The sequence below is a fragment of the Eutrema salsugineum genome, unplaced genomic scaffold, assembly GCF_000478725.1.
Source record: "Eutrema salsugineum unplaced genomic scaffold, Eutsalg1_0 scaffold_32, whole genome shotgun sequence".
Classification (NCBI taxonomy): domain Eukaryota; kingdom Viridiplantae; phylum Streptophyta; class Magnoliopsida; order Brassicales; family Brassicaceae; genus Eutrema; species Eutrema salsugineum.
Genome location: NW_006256742.1, coordinates 19,532 through 35,751, shown reverse-complemented (window position 1 = coordinate 35,751; position 16,220 = coordinate 19,532). Strand labels below are relative to the sequence as shown.

The following is a 16,220-nucleotide window of genomic DNA, read 5'->3' as shown; positions in this document are numbered from 1 at the left end:
CAAGTGTTTTGGATGAGAAATCTTTTTTTTTTTGTAACATATGAGAAATCATTATTACTAAAAAAACAAAAAGAAGTTGTTCCTGTTTAATTCGTCATGCAAATAAAAGTCGGAAACAAAGAGGAATCCGAGAATTCTTGCTAAGTCTTCCTGACTTGAAGATTCAAGATGGTTTTAAATCTGCAAAATGCTATTCGAGTGATGAAGTCGGCATATTTGTCAATGTTTAGTTTATGCTCTTCCGTATCCTATAGGATTATGCTCTGTTTTTCATTAAGATTAAATTATGTCTTTTTGTTTTTCTTTCATGATCCTTTGGTTGTTGATTCATTACCATAGCCCTTATTGGTGTGTGGGGAAATGTTTCTAAATGTTAATTCCGGGAGCCAAATCAGACCATCCCCATCAGTGTATGATGTTCAATTGTTAAAAAAAAAAGAGTAGTTGGAGGGTTTTCAATGATGACTACACTTTCAATTTTTAAACCCAAAATATGGCCATTTCAATCATTTTCTCTAGATTGTAATTGGATCTTAACCTTCTCCATTGACTATATCTATTAATTATTAAATGTTTGTTGATGTCAGAAAAAATAATAATAAACGTTTGTTAGCTGTTAATACAGCTGTTATCAGAATTCTGCGATATTTTAACGAGGATGTACCCAGATATTCTAAGTAACAAATTTTTGAAATAGAGTTCGCCAGAATATTACTTGCAACCTGAAAAACAAAATAACCACTAAATAATTAAAGTGAAATCGAACTAAAATTTGTTTATGATATATGATGATTGATTTTATTTATTAAGAAGAATTGAATCATTTATTAAAACTTCTATATATATAATATGTATGTAATTAATAGATTTAAGCATATTGAATAAAAATCTATAACAATAAAGGAGTGGTTTCTTTTTGGAGGAGAGGAGAAACAGGAGTGGAACAGCGTATATGGAGATTTCCAGACCACAGAGGAACCAGTCAACCAGCTAACAAAAATGGTCAGATTCTGAGCCTAAAGAGACTCTTGCATTAGGATATGATTAGATTTTCTTTACCAAAACTAGCTATATTTTTTATTTTTTTGAAAATATGTTTAATTATATTAAAAAAAAACTGTTTTCTTTACAAATCTTCTGATAGAAGGAATGAAAGAAATATGTTTACAGACATAATTAGCATATAATTAAGATCTGTTTTGTGGTTTTCTTGGTGCCATCAACTCCTTGAGCCGAACCATATCTGCAAACCATCGATGCAGCGTAAATCACCAGCCATTCGCATCGAGCTCAAACGATTTCGAACTGCTTTATCAAGGGTGACAATCAGACTCTGAGCTGGTGTCGGGATGTCACCATGCCGTCTACCATTTCGTTCTCTCCAGATCAAATGCAAGGCAGTTTGGAAGGCGTATCTCGCAAGGAAAAGCGCTGTGCTATCTAGCCTGTTCATCGATAGTAATACCACGATATCACTCCACCTGTTTGCGTACTTGTCCTTCAGCAACCGCTCAGTCAAATTTCTCCATATCTAGTGCGTGAAAGAACACTCGAAAAACAGGTGCACTTTTGTTTCCATCGGCTCAGAGCAGAGAGTACACCCAGTCCAAATGCCCGGATTCCATAGCTTCATTCGATCACCTGTGCTCAGCCGATCCTTCATTGCCAACCATGAGAGAAAGGCATATTTGGGAGTTGCATTGGAAAACCAGATCATACTGCTCCAAGTCTTTCTAGGCGAATGATGCCTGATATTATGCCATGTCGATTTCGACGAGAAAGCAGATCTAAAAGTATCATTGCGCATTTTCCAGAGGGATTGGTCTGCCTTCTGGTTTTTACCCCCTCGAGCTTCCTCAATAGCCTCTTCAATACCATTCAATACTTCCCGCCTATGATTTCTTCTCCGATGAGACCGCCAAACAGAGGCCACAGTGGCAACAGCTGATATACCAAACTGAATAATGCCGTGAGCACCCGTGATGTCAATAAGACGCCCTAGAGGATTCCAAACGTCATACCAGAAGGAAGTATCTTCGCCATTATTGACCTTCATCTGATGAAAACTCCAAGCTCGGTTACGCGTTTTCAGCATTCTTTTCCAAATCCAAGAACGCAATTCATTTACCGACCAATAAGAAACACCCCAAAGAAAATACTCTTTAATCCATGCCACCCATAAAGAAGATTTGTTCGAGAGTAACCTCCACACCAACTTGAGGCAAGATACCTCATTTCCTTCCCGTAAAGATCAAATTCCCAACCCGCCTTCTTTTTTAGGCTTGCAGACATCATTCCATGATACCTTCGCCTGTCTAGTACTGAGGCTTGGACCAGACCATAAGAATGCTCCACATATCGATTCTATCTCATCAATACAGGATCGCGGAAGGTGAAAAGCAGATAATCAAAAGTTTGTCAGACCTGATATAACCGAGATCAACAATTGTCGACACCCAGCATAAGAAAGATGCATTGCTATCCATGAACCTATCCGCGTACGAATGCTCTCAAAAAGTGTAGCATAATCAGCTCGTGTCATTTTCTTTGTCATCAAAGGGAGCCCTAAATAGCGCACCGGAAGATCTCCTACATTAAAAGGGAAGCGATTCACTATTGCAGTTTGATTCGATTCTGTGATCCCAGACATGAAGATAGTCGATTTCTCAAGACTAATTTTCAATCCCGAAGCAGAAGCGAAAGCATCAAACTCGTCAAAAATTCCCTCTAGAGATCTCATTTTCCCATCTGAGAAGACCATAAGATCATCCGCAAAACACAAATGAGTGAGGTTTAGTCTAGAACAGCTCTTATGGTAGCCAAATCAATTTTCTGCAGCTGCGCGATCCAACATCTTAAATAGGACGTTCATGCATAAGACAAAGAGATATGGTAATAAAGCACAACCTAGCCGGAAATGTATGGCAGGCACTCAAGTTATTAGAATTGTACATGCGTTCTATTCTCTTAACATTTACAATTACACCAAACAGATTTGCTCACAAACTAAAACATTTCACGTTTATGGATCAGATCATACCTCACAGGGGCTTGAATTCTCCTCTGAAATCCAAGAGGATTCAGAAAAAGGTGCTGCTGAATTTTGCTGCAAAACAGGCTTAGGAGGGACTTCAAGAGCATTTACGCTTCCTTCCATCATCTCTACAACTCTGTTCATCGGTGGGCGAATTAATGGTGAAGACTGAATGCACCACAAACCCACTAGTGTCATCTTCCTCACTGTCTCATCTTCTTCGCTGCTGATTCCATTCTTGATAAGCCTTTTATTGTATCCCTTCTCAAGATCCTTATAGATCCATTCAGGAAAGTACATTGAGCTTGTGTTCGATGCAGAGTCTTCTATGTACGCTTGGTTTCGTGCTCCTATCATCTCAAGAACCAACATTCCATAGCTATACACATCTGATTTGTGAGAAACTCTACCGTACATTCTTGAAAACACTTCTGGTGCAATGTACCCAACCGTTCCTCTTGTTTCTAGTAGTGACAATATGCTTTCTTTATTCTCACAAAGCTTAGCAAGGCCAAAGTCTGAAACCTTGGGACAAAGATTGTCATCTAGCAATACATTATGTGGTTTAATATCAAAATGCACAATCCTTTCTCTGCACCCATTGTGTAAATACTCCAGGCCACGAGCAACCCCTAACGCGATCCCATACAGTGCACTCCAGTCCATACCCGATGCCTTATTGCTTGAGATAAACTTATCCAGAGACCCATTTTCCAAAAATTCATATATAATTGCTCTTTTTGAACCTTCAAAACAAAATCCAAGCAGGGTAACAATATTGACATGCGATGTTTTGCTCATGCTAGCAACTTCATTGATAAAGTCGTCACCATTATTACGCTTTGTGTCCTTCAAGACCTTCACAGCAACCTTTCGGCCATCACAAAGGAATCCTCTATAGACAATCCCAAATCCTCCTTTCCCGACTTCATGTGTGAATGACTTTGTGATTTTTTTGACTTGTGAGTAACTATATCGTTTCAGTGGTACGAGTGCTTCAAGGTTTTGATCTCTTACACAACATGTTTTGTTCACTCTCTGTGACATCAGTGCTATGATTACCAAAAAAATCACAACTCCTGCTACCATTACACCTAAAAGAATAAATCAACTACTGAGTTACGCAATTCTCTATCACGCAAAGTCAACATCCTTTGAGAGTCTCTGAGAAGGAAACTAACCAATGGTAATCTTCATCCGAACGTTTATACGTCCTCCTGTATCTCAAACAATAGCGACATGATACTAAATTTATTAATTACCTTTGGAAATAAAGGATAACTTATTTAAATTGTCTTACTCAGAGTATTGAAATTCATTAGGTGAATACAGATTTTTGTAACTCACCTTGGTAAAGGCACGCATAATTGTGAGGGCGGTCAGAACAGAGACAGTGGAAACTCCTTGAGACTGACTCCGAACCGCAAATTCCACCACTAGATAAACACAGGTTACAAGAGTCACTCTTTCTAATATTGTACCTTAGATCGAACCCCTTCTTTAAAGCTTCCTCCAATGTTAGCCTTGACTGCTGAAAGTCAACCTTAACAGAACTAAGCAATGGAACTTCTCCGGACTTTACGCAAGCCCTAATTGTATTCGAAGATTTAAAAGCGTGAAATGTTACAATATTCCTGTTGGATGTTCCGCAAGTAAAGGACGAGACGGATTCTACCTCGGGAGAAGCCGAACAAGTGAACAAGTCAATCTTCTCGATTGTAGGAGCGAGTGTGTACTGATTACTCCCGGAGAAGTTCAGTGACAGGTATGGGCAGCCACCTTCCAATAAACTCTCATCGGCAACGGTTAGAGTTTGATTCTCCAAATCAAAAGAAATGACCCGAAGAGAAAAGTTTGCGAGATCTAGGGTTAGGTTTTGGTGGTTGTTGCAAGAGAGTTGAAACTCTCTTTGGCCGCAGTAACTGGGTTTATTGACTCCCCAGAAAGGATAAGAGATGTTTGGCAGCAGCGTCGGACCCGGACTACATCTCAGAGGCAGACGGCACTTTTCGTACTGTTGGTCAGCTGAGAAGCACGACGGGACCGCCGTGAAAAAAACTGTGACGGCAAATGTGAAGATGAAAGAAGTGGTCTTCATTGAATGAACGGTGACAAACAAAATTGATTATGTGTTTAACAGGTTAATGATAAGCTTTGTCTTACTTCATTCATACGTTTCAAAACATTTGTGATTATTTTTCTCTGATGTTAAATAAATAAATTTGACTAATTCGTTACAGGATAGCTTAACTGATTGCTCATGTTTTTTTTTTTAAAAGCTCATTCCGTTTTCATTAGGCTGTGAGTCAGTGACAGGTATAATCAAACTGTATTATATTAGTATTAAGTTATCATTATTAGTCATTGAGTTGAACGATTCAAGTTTCAGGTCAATATATTCGAATCCAAATTTTGTACTCTAATTACGAAATTTTCTTCAAGACCGATACGATCAATTTGGATTATTTGAACGAGTTTAAAACTGCCAACATTTGACCGAAATAAGTCCCTAGAACCACCCAAAAAAAAAAACAGAGATCATGGAAGATTCTTCTTTTGGTCAAGAAACATGGAAGATTTTTTTTTTTGGTCGAGAAACATGGAAGATTTAGAGGCAAACCATGAAATCAAATCCTTTGTTGATGTCATACATATCCTTTAAACATTATTGATAAAAACTGACTTTTATTTAGGTGATGACAAAGACAGTTCCTAAAGAATTTTCTATTAAAATCCTTTGTTGTCTCAACTTATTTTTATTGAAAAAAGAAAGCCTGAGTAGAGAAAACAATCAGGTCCTGTTCGTTTTGTTTTATCTAGATGCTGCATCTAGATTTTAAATCTAGATGCAGCATCTAGATACAACATCTAGATATTGTTCATTTTTTAAATTAGCTTTTATATCAAGATGCTATATCTAGATACAAATTTGTTTGTTTCTGAGTTTAGAAAAATAGTTGGATGCAAAATATATCAAATGATTAAAAAATGCATACTTTTGAATTGTTATTTTTTTATTTATAATTAAATTAGTTTTTAATTAGATTAATTCAAAATTATTTCTAAGTGATATTTTTATCAAATTAAATTTTAAAAATACATGAAAAAATATTTTTACATTTTTTAACAGAAAAACATGATTTTGCATATTTGATAGGAAAATTGTTTTTACAGGGATTTTGAGTTTTTTATGGAAAATAGGGATTTTGCGTTTTTTCGGAAAATCAAGATTTTGCGTTTGTGGTAGAAAGTCGAGATTTTTTTTTTTTGGCGGGAAACCAAGATTTTTATATTTGATGAAAAATCGACCTTTTGTGGTTTTTGGTGGAAAACAAAATTTTGCGTTTTTTTTGGAAAACCGAGATTTTTGTTATGGCGGAAAATTGAGATTTCGTGTTTTTGGCGGGAAATCGAAATTTTGCGTTTTCGGTGAAAAACCAAGATTTTCGGTTTTTAACCGAAAACCGAGATTTTATGTTTTTGGCGGGAAACTGAGAATTTGCGTTTTAGCAAGAAACTATGATTTTTGTTTTTGGCAGACAATCAAGATTTTACGATTTAGCAGAAAATCGAGATTATTTCGTTTTTTGCAGAAAATCGAGATTTTTTTGTTTTAGCGGGAAATCCAAATTTTTTGATGTTTGTGGAAAATCGAGATTTTGCGTTTTTGATGAGAAATCAAAATTTTGAGTTAAAATCAAGATTTTGTGTTTTTGGCGGGAAAACGAGATTTTGCGATTTTTGCGGGAAATTGAGATTTTGGAAAAATAAGATTTTATGGATTTAGCAATTTTTTTTTGTTTTGTAAGAAATGACTTTTTGACTAAAAATGATTTTTAAGAATAATTATGAATATATTATTGTGAGGAGTATTTTAGGTTTTTAGTTTTTGAAATGCTAGATTTGCATGCATATTCTATATTTTTTAGCATCTCAAATATCTATATTTGAGCATTTGCTCCAGATTCAACATCCAGATGTGAGTTCTAAAGTGTCCAAACGAACAACATTTGAGCATTTGCATCCGATACAGTGTCTGGATGCAAAAACAAACAGGACCTCAGTTAGCTCACCAGTAATCGTTGCACGAGCATTTTCCTTTATTGAAACAGTGGTATCTCTTTGAATCTCGCTTAATCAGTTCTCTGCCAGTTATCACTGACATTACCTTCACTGTGGCAATCCTTGCAAATGCGAATATTTGTTATCACAGTGACTGAAGATCGAGGCATTGAGTTAAGAAACCCCTTAACGAACGCGACTTCCTCTTTGTAACCGAAACTCCGTTCTTCTTCATTCCCCTTTCTTCAACCGTTCATTACGATACGCTAATTCCCTAAATCAGGAACATAACCCATTTCCAGTATTTGAGACTGCAAATGCTTTAGTGTCTCACAGATTGTATCCATATCTGGATGTGAAGTATCTTTTGCTCTCAACTTATAACATTGTTTAGAGTCCCGATGGTTTGGTTCCTCTTTTGTTGTTACCAAACCTGCGCTTGAAACTTTGTCCAATCTTGTTGCATCCAACTTCTGAACCAGCTCAGCACATCTGTCGCCAAGCTCAAGATCTCCATGAACCCTGGAAAGATTCATCAATGTTTCCCACACATCAACACTTGGCTCCATCGGCATTTTCTCAACAAATCTCAGTGCCTCGTCCAAGTGACCACATGTTGCCAACATCTTGGTAACACTATGATAGTGTTCCATGGAAGGCATGATTCCGTAGTCTCTCTGCATGGCTTCAAAGCGCAGAGATCCCTCATTAACATCTCCTGTCAAAGCAAATGCAGAGAAGACTTCTTCGAATATCTCTCCATTTGGTTTGTTCCCTTCTTGTTTGAGACGAGTAAACAAATCGATTGCTTCTTTACCGTATCCGTTGTTGACAAAACACCTCATCATAACACACCAAGTCTCCGAATTCTTCTCATGCATTTCATCAAAAATTTTCAACGCATCATCGAGAGATCCGCAACAAGAATACATCTCGGTTATTGTGTTACCAGAGCTAACATGAGAACGATCAACCAGAGAAACGATGCACTGGTGAACAACCTTTGCTTCTTTCAAAGCTTCTGATTCACCACATAGTTTCGCTAACCTTAAAAGTCTATTCAAACCAATTTCATAACCATTATTTTGCAAGTATTCTAAAACCTCTACAGCTTCTCTCGACTTCCCTTGTTTGCAAAACCAATCGAAAGTCTCAATAGTTACATCGTCAGCAACACTTGAAGAAACTGTTCTGTGTTGTTGTTCTATGATTGGATTCTGCGTCCATGTGCGATCAGTTACGTCTTGCACAAGCCGAGTGATGCTCTTCGTGCTTGTGAGGCTATGATGATGATGAGAGAAGGCTACATCTGATCTGAACTAGCGGCTACCACTCTGCGTTGCCAACGCTAGATAGGGTTTCGAAATTTTGAGCTTTCCGCACCAGAATCGCATCATTACACTGGTCAACTACTCTGACTAAGAACAGAACAGAACAGAACAGGAACGACGTTTGCAGGAAAAAATGGAGAGGCTTAACCTAAACAGAATATCGCATTAGGAAGAATTGTCCTCGCCTGAGGGTATGCTGAGATTTTCTTCACCAAAACTGGCCACAATTATTTTATTTTATTTTAACATTCTACTGGCCATAATTTCTATTTGCGATAAACTATTTTATTTCTAATTTAATTTCTTGGCGTGAGCTCCAAGTTAAAAATAAGAACTTAAAGGAAGATTTTCTTTGGCGTGAGCTCCAAGATAATTACATATTGCCATATTGGCAAGAAAATATCAAAATAATAATTAAAAGAAAAAAAAACATACTTAAATTTAACTTGGAGCTTGGAGTGTATAATAAAAATATAGCAGAAATAATAGCGAAGTCTTAATTTTAACTTGGAAGGTATATCAAAAATATATAATTTAAAAGTTAAAAAGTGAATTGTGGAAACCTCTCAGAAGAAGTATAAAATTTAATTTCGAGATATAGTTCACTATTACTCTTTAACTCTTTTAAGACCTTCACCGCAAATCCCCATTCCCAACCACTTCTTTAAAAAAATTTGTGATTTCTTTCACTTATATGCGTATGATATAAGATTCGGGTGAGACTTATATGATTGCGGAATCGAGGGCTTGGTGGGATCAACACGCTGGCTTTGTTGTTCTCTCGTGTAGATCAGTGGATGAGGATGGTAAGACAAGACTTTCTTCCACAAGACTTGAATCGAGATGGGATCTGTCAAGCTGGCTTTAACGCTCTCTCTTGAGGGATCGATTAGGGGTTTTGAAGTGGATCGAAGGCACCACAGAGATGATGGAGGATCTCTGATACTGCGGCTTGTCTCTTGGTGAATCTCACACGCAAGAACACAAACAAAGTCTCTCAAGCACAAGCTAAGAGGAAAACGGCGTTATTTTATTGATATCGGGGAAAAAAAAGGTTAAAGTACAAGAACTGCATGTGCGACTTTATAAACAGTCCGTCAGCTTTGAACCTTTTAGGGTTCAACTCAATGAATAAAAACGACACTAAGGACTCAAAACAATAGGACTTGTAAAAATAAATAAAGCAAAATGGCAAAGCGTCTCATTTGGACACAAAAATAGAAAATTCACTTAAAAATAAAAAGGAAAAGAAACTAATTGTGTGCAACCTTTTCTGGACTTGTTCCGTGCACCTCTGATTCTCTCTAGTGTGTTAAACACCACTAGGATACTCCCATGTTACCTGCACAAATCGTATAAGTGGAAAATACCTGGTTACGGCCGGTCGTGGGCTTGCTGGTTACGTCGTTGAGTAGCTCGTTAGTCTTGAGGTTTTCTTCGTTAGTCTTGATGTTTTCTTCGTCTAGAGTCCTGCTAACGTTGTGTCCTGCGAGTTCTTCAAGTTTCTTCACGCGTCCCACTTCATGTTCCTCTTCTTGTCTCATTTGCTCGCTATCGGCTCCGAGTCTTGAAACGGTTGTATCTTGAGGATCCAATGCGGTCTCTTCAAGATTCTTGGTGTTCCGTGCTCCATTTCCTGCCAAGTAAACATGTATACCTGGTTCTGGTTGGGGCTGGTTCTCTCTGAGGCTCAAACGCGCGAAACCCTCCATTATGTCTAAATCGGGTCCTTTGGGGCTGTCTCGCGTGTATTGCTCTTGAATCTCGGTTTTGAATGCATCTCCAAGTTCCATGGTACGTAGTAATGATTCCACGGCCAAGTTGAACCCTTCTCTAAGCCTCCTTGCTTTGGAACGGGTCATTGGTGCTTCTTTGAGCTCGGGAACGATCTTTGGGTCTGGTGATGGTTCGATGGCCTCATCATTCCCTCCCTCTTCAAGAGGTTTTGTCCTCAAAACTGTTTCACCTGCATCATAAGGAGACAAATCAGCAACATTAAAACTATGTGAAATGTTCAGCTCACCTGGAAGTTCTAGTCGGTAGGCGTTATCATTGATCTTTTCCAGCACTTTGAAGGGTCCATCTCCGCGAGGGGCAAGCTTGGAACTCCTTTGCTGTGGGAACCTTTCTGGTCTCATATGTAGCCAGACCCACTCTCCTGGTTTGAATACAAGTTTCTTGCGTCCTTTATCAGCTCTCCTTTTGTATTCCTCCGTTTTCTTCACTATGTTATCTCGGGCCTTTTCATGTATCTTTTTCACAAATTCTCCTTTCTTGAGGCCGTCTAGATTAACTTGTTCAGCTTGGGGTATTGGAGAGAGATCTAAATGCGTCAGTGGATTAAATCCATACACAACTTCAAAAGGAGACATCTTAGTAGCCGAGTGAGTAGCATGATTATAAGCAAATTCAATGAAAGGTAAACAATCTAACCATGTTTTCAAATTTCGACCAAGAGTGACCCTAAGTAAAGTAGATAGTGTACGGTTTACCACTTCAGTTTGCCCATCCGTTTGAGGAGGACAAGTTGTAGAGAATAGAAGCTTGGTGCCAAGCTTTCTCCAAAGGGTCCTCCAAAAGTGGCTTAAGAACTTAGAGTCTCGGTCAGAGACAATCGTTCTTGGCACTCCATGTAATCTCACCACCTCTTTAAAGAACAAATCCGCGGTTTGTGTGGCATCATTAGTCTTGTCACAGGGTATGAAGTGCGCCATTTTTGAAAAGCGATCAACAACAACAAAGATCGAGTCTTTGTGCCTGATCTTGGGTAAGCCTAGTACAAAATCCATAGAAATATCCACCCATGGTGCGTTAGGGATAGGTAAAGGTAAATATAGACCATGAGGATGTAACCTGGACTTGGCTTTATGACAAGTAACACATCGTGAGCAGTGTCTCCCCACATCTTTCTTGAGGTGCGGCAAAAAGAAATGGTCAGCGATTACGGCTAATGTCTTGTCCACTCCAAAGTGACCCATGAGACCTCCACCGTGTGCTTCCTTCAGCAATAGCTCCCTCAAAGACCCTTGTGGAACACATAGTCTCTTGTCTCGGAAGAGAAACCCATCGTGTAGGTGATATGAGGTATAAGCTCCCTTGCCATGGCCTTGATAAGCTTCTCTGAACTCGGGATCTTCTTTGTAGAGCTCCTTGATATGCTCAAAGCCGAGTACCTTGGCCTCCATAGTAGATATCAATGTATGCCTTCTTGAGAGTGCATTGGCCACCACATTCTCTTGTCCCTTCTTGTACTTGAACACATAAGGAAAAGTCTTTATGAACTCCAACCATTTAGCATGGCGTCTCTTAAGTGCGGTTTTTCCTCTTAAGTGCTTTAAAGTCTCGTGATCAGTATGAATAATGAATTCCTTGGACAACAAGTAATGCTGCCAGGTCTCCAATGCTCGGACTAAGGCATATAATTCCTTGTCGTAGGTGGGATAATTTAGTGTGGCTCCACTGAGTTTTTCACTGAAGAATGCCACTGGTCTCTTTCTTTGGTGTAGTACAGCTCCAATTCCCACCCCTGAAGCATCACACTCCACCTCAAACATCTCGTCAAAGTCTGGTAGGGGTAAGACAGGTGCTTGTGTTAATCGGCTCTTCATGGCTTCAAAAGCTGCATCTTGGGCTGGCCCCCATGAGAATGGCACGTTATTCTTGATCACTGCAGTGAGTGGGGCGGCCACCGTGCTGAAATCTCGTACAAAACGCCTTTAGAAGCTGGCCAGGCCATGAAAGCTTCTAACATGACCGATTGTAGTTGGTGTAGGCCACTCGCGTATTGCCTTGATCTTCTCCTCGTCTACTTGTAATCCCTGTTCACTTACTACAAAGCCTAAGAAGACAAGCTTGTTAGTACAAAATGTGCACTTCTTAAGGTTAGCATATAGGCATTCCTTGCGAAGTGTTTTAAGCACTAGTTTGAGGTGTTGAAGATGATCATTAAGGTTCTTACTATATATAAGTATATCATCAAAATAAACAACTACGAATTTACTTATATAAGCTCGAAGAACCTGGTTCATAAGGCGCATGAAGGTGCTTGGTGCATTAGTCAAGCCAAAAGGCATAACTAACCACTCATACAAGCCTTGCTTGGTTTTAAATGCGGTCTTCCACTCGTCTCCTTCACGCAGTCGAACCTGGTGGTATCCACTCTTTAAGTCTACCTTCGAGAAGATGGTGGATCCGCTTAGCTCGTCCAACATGTCATCTAGGCGTGGAATGGGGTGCCTATACTTGATGGTGATGTTGTTGATGGCACGGCAGTCTATACACATTCTCCATGTACCATCTTTCTTTGGTACTAAGAGAACCGGCACAGCACAAGGACTGAGACTCTCACGGATATAACCCTTATCCATTAGGTCTCGTACTTGTCTCTCTAGCTCTTTAGTCTCCTCAGGGTTCATCCTATAAGCTGGCTTGTTGGGCAAGGCTGAATCCCCTATTCCACGAAGTGGTGGCAATCCTGGTGGTATCTCTTCGGGAAATACATCCTTAAACTTGTTCAGAATAGCTTGCACTTCAAGTGGTATCTCAGAGTCACCTAGACCTGCGCTTAGACACTCTTTAAACATCATTAGTAGCACGGTGCCATTGGCACTCATGGTTTTATAAACATCACTAGATGATAAATAAAGACTGTTTTTACTTAGCTCGGATTCTTTGTTCATGTGCACTTGCATTTCATGTACCTCGGTGGGGCTTAGAGGTGCAAGATTATACTTACGCTCCTTGTGCATGAAAGAATAATGGTTGGTGCGGCCATTGTGGGTTGTGGCTCGGTCGAATTGCCACGGTCTACCGAGTAATAGGTGCCCTGCTTGCATTGGCACCACGTCACAAGTGACTTGATCATGATACTTGCCGATGCTGAAAGGTACGGATACTTGCTCAGAGATCTTGAGCTCGGTCTGATCGTTCAGCCACGTTAATTTGTAAGGGCGAGGATGCTTTGTCTTCTCAAGACCTAATCTGTCCACCAAATATTTGCTAGCCACGTTAGTACATGAACCGCCATCTATGATAAGGTTACATACCTTGTTTTTGACGGTGCATTTAGTATGAAATATGTTCTCTCTTTGGGCTGTTTCCTCAGGGTGAACTAGGATGCTTAGCACTCGGCGAGTCACTAAGAGTTCACCAGTATCCGGATATTCAACCTCCTCCTCCATGTCGTTAAATTCATCTTCTTGTTCATCTTGCGATTCATAGTCACCACTAGGGGTAATGATCATGACTCGCTGATTTGGGCACTCCCTTGACATGTGACCCCTGCCTTGACACCTAAAACACGTTATGTCACGAGTCCTTGAGGTGGGGTTAGAGGGCTTACCTTGCTCGGCTCGGTTGAACTTGGGAGCCTCGGTGCTTTTGCCTTTGAATCTCGATTCAATCTTCACGGCTTTGCCTTTGTCTACCGGCTTAGAGCTGCTGGCGTTCCATGGTTGGCTCGTGCGGTTGCGGCTGGTAAGAGCGGTCTTGCGCTTGAATTGCTGCTCCACTTGAATGGCAAGATGCAATAGCTCGTGTAACCCACTATATTGAGCTCTCTCGACCTTTCTTGCTATTCTCTCTTGTAAACCGTCGATGAACTGCACCATCAAGGCTTCCTCCGATTCTTCTAACTCCAACGAGTTCATCAGCTTCTCAAACTCCTCAAAATACTCATCTACGCTTCGGTTTCCCTGAGACAATTTGCGAAAACGCTTTTGTAAGTCTCTATGATAGTGTTCATGTACATATCTAAGTCGTAGGAGGAATTTCATGTCGCTCCAAGTGACGACTGGTCCAAAACGTTGCCTCCTTCTCTCGGCTACGTTTCTGTCCCACCACGCTAAGGCATTATCAGTGAGCTGTGCAGCCGCAACAGCCACCTTCTTGCGTTCAGCATAGCCATAGCACTCAAAGATGTGCTCTTGTCGCCTCTCCCAATCCATGTATGCTTCGGGATCCGATTTTCCTGCAAAAGTAGGGGGTGTTAGCTTGAGATCATGGGTTTGTTCTCGGGCATCTACTACTCTATCTGGATTTTTTCTTAGAGGATCCGGTCTCCTCTGCTGTCGATGCTGAAGAGGATCAGGTGGAAGTTCATCCTCTAGTTCGGGCATCTCTTCATCATCACTCGCGTCACCGGCTTGCACTTGTGCTCCTCGAACTGGGGCTCTCCTTGGTTGTGCCTCAACTCGATCTATTCTTGCTCCGAGTTCTTGACGAATATTTCCCATTTGTTGAGTCATGTTCCTCAGCTCCTCTCTCATTGCGGTCATCATTTGGACAAGAGCATCGTTCGGAACAGGTTCTCCTTCGGCCATGTTGCTAGATAACCGCAATTGGTGTCCTTATACTCAACAAAAACAACAACTAGTCAAAAGTACCACCGAATATTAATGATAATAAAATGCTAGACTATGTAACTCGATACTTAAATGAAGCTAAATAACTTTTTATAGGGGTTTCAAATTTTAGTTTGCAACGAACAAGAATTAACGGTCTTAAAAACTAGCAAGGCAACAGATTCTTTTCTTTTCTTTTTTTTGACTATTGAATACGAAAGCAATTAAAATTTTCTAGGGTTTTTGGTTTTATGAATCAAAATAAACTAAATGAGTATGAATCAAATGAAAGAGTACAAGGGATAGAAAACCAAAGGCAAGAACCTTTGGCTCTGATACCAAAATGATATAAGACTCGGGTGAGACTTATATGATTGTGGAATCGAGGGCTTGGTGGGATCAACACGCTGGCTTTGTCGCTCTCTCGTGTAGATCAGTGGATGAGGATGGTAAGACAAGGCTTGCTTCCACAAGACTGGAATCGAGATGGGATCTGTCAAGCTGGCTTTAACGCTCTCTCTTGAGGGATCAGTTAGGTGTTTTGAAGTGGATCGAAGGCACCACAGAGATGATGGAGGATCTTTGATACTGCGGCTTGTCTCTTGGTGAATCTCACACGCAAGAACACAAATAAAGTCTCTCAAGCACAAGCTAAGAGGAAAACAGCGTTATTTTATTGATGTCGGGGAAAAAAAGGTTAAAGTACAAGAACTGCATGTGGGACTTTATAAACAGTCCGTCAGCTTTGAACCTTCTAGGGTTCGACTCAATGAATAAAAAAGACACTAAGGACTCAAAACAACAGGACTTGTAAAAATAAATAAAGCAAAATGGCAAAGCGTCTCATTTGGAAACAAAAATGGAAAATTCACTTAAAAATAAAAAGGAAAAGAAACTAATTGTGTGCAACCTTTTCTGGACTTGTTCCGTGCACCTCTGATGCTCTCTAGTGTGTTAAACACCACTAGGATACTCCCATGTTACCTGCACAAATCGTATAAATGGAAAATACCTGGTTACAGCCGGTCGTGGGCTTGCTGGTTACGTCGTTGAGTAGCTCGTTAGTCTTGAGGTTTTCTTCGTTAGTCGTGATGTTTTCTTCGTCTAGAGTTCTGCTAACGTTGTGTCCTGCGAGTTCTTCAAGTTTCTTCATGCGTCCCACTTCATGTTCCTCTTCTTGTCTCATTTGCTCGCTATCGGCTCCGAGTCTTGAAACGGTTGTATCTTGAGGGTCCAATGCGGTCTCTTCGAGATTCTTGGTGTTCCGTGCTCCATTTCCTGCCAAGTAAACATGTATACCTGGTTCTGGTTGGGGCTGGTTCTCTTTGAGGCTCAAACGCGCGAAACCCTCCATTATGTCTAAATCGGGTCCTTTGGGGCTGTCTCGCATGTATTGCTCTTGAATCTCGGTTTTGAATGCATCTCCAAGTTCCATGGTACATAGTAATGATT

General features: G+C 40.1%; 2 protein-coding genes and 1 pseudogene across 2 annotated transcripts; all 3 read right to left on the bottom strand.

The window, feature by feature from the left end:
• Positions 1-3,034: 3,034 nt before the first annotated feature.
• Positions 3,035-5,132, bottom strand: LOC18014222 (annotated as a pseudogene).
• Positions 5,133-7,103: 1,971 nt separating this feature from the next.
• LOC18014230 (pentatricopeptide repeat-containing protein At1g29710, mitochondrial) lies at positions 7,104-8,493 on the bottom strand. The gene is given in 2 exon segments (XM_024154004.1): positions 7,104-7,209; positions 7,211-8,493. Coding segments are annotated over 2 exon segments (1,389 nt in total).
• A 1,256-nt stretch (positions 8,494-9,749) lies between these two features.
• On the bottom strand, positions 9,750-14,747 carry LOC112085041. Its single transcript, XM_024154003.1, has 3 exons — positions 12,722-14,747; positions 10,451-12,058; positions 9,750-10,393 (listed from the first exon to the last, which is right to left on the bottom strand). Exons 1-3 carry the CDS (start codon positions 14,745-14,747, stop codon positions 9,750-9,752), a joined length of 4,278 nt encoding a protein of 1,425 aa, XP_024009771.1.
• Between the last annotated feature and the right edge of the window lie 1,473 nt (positions 14,748-16,220).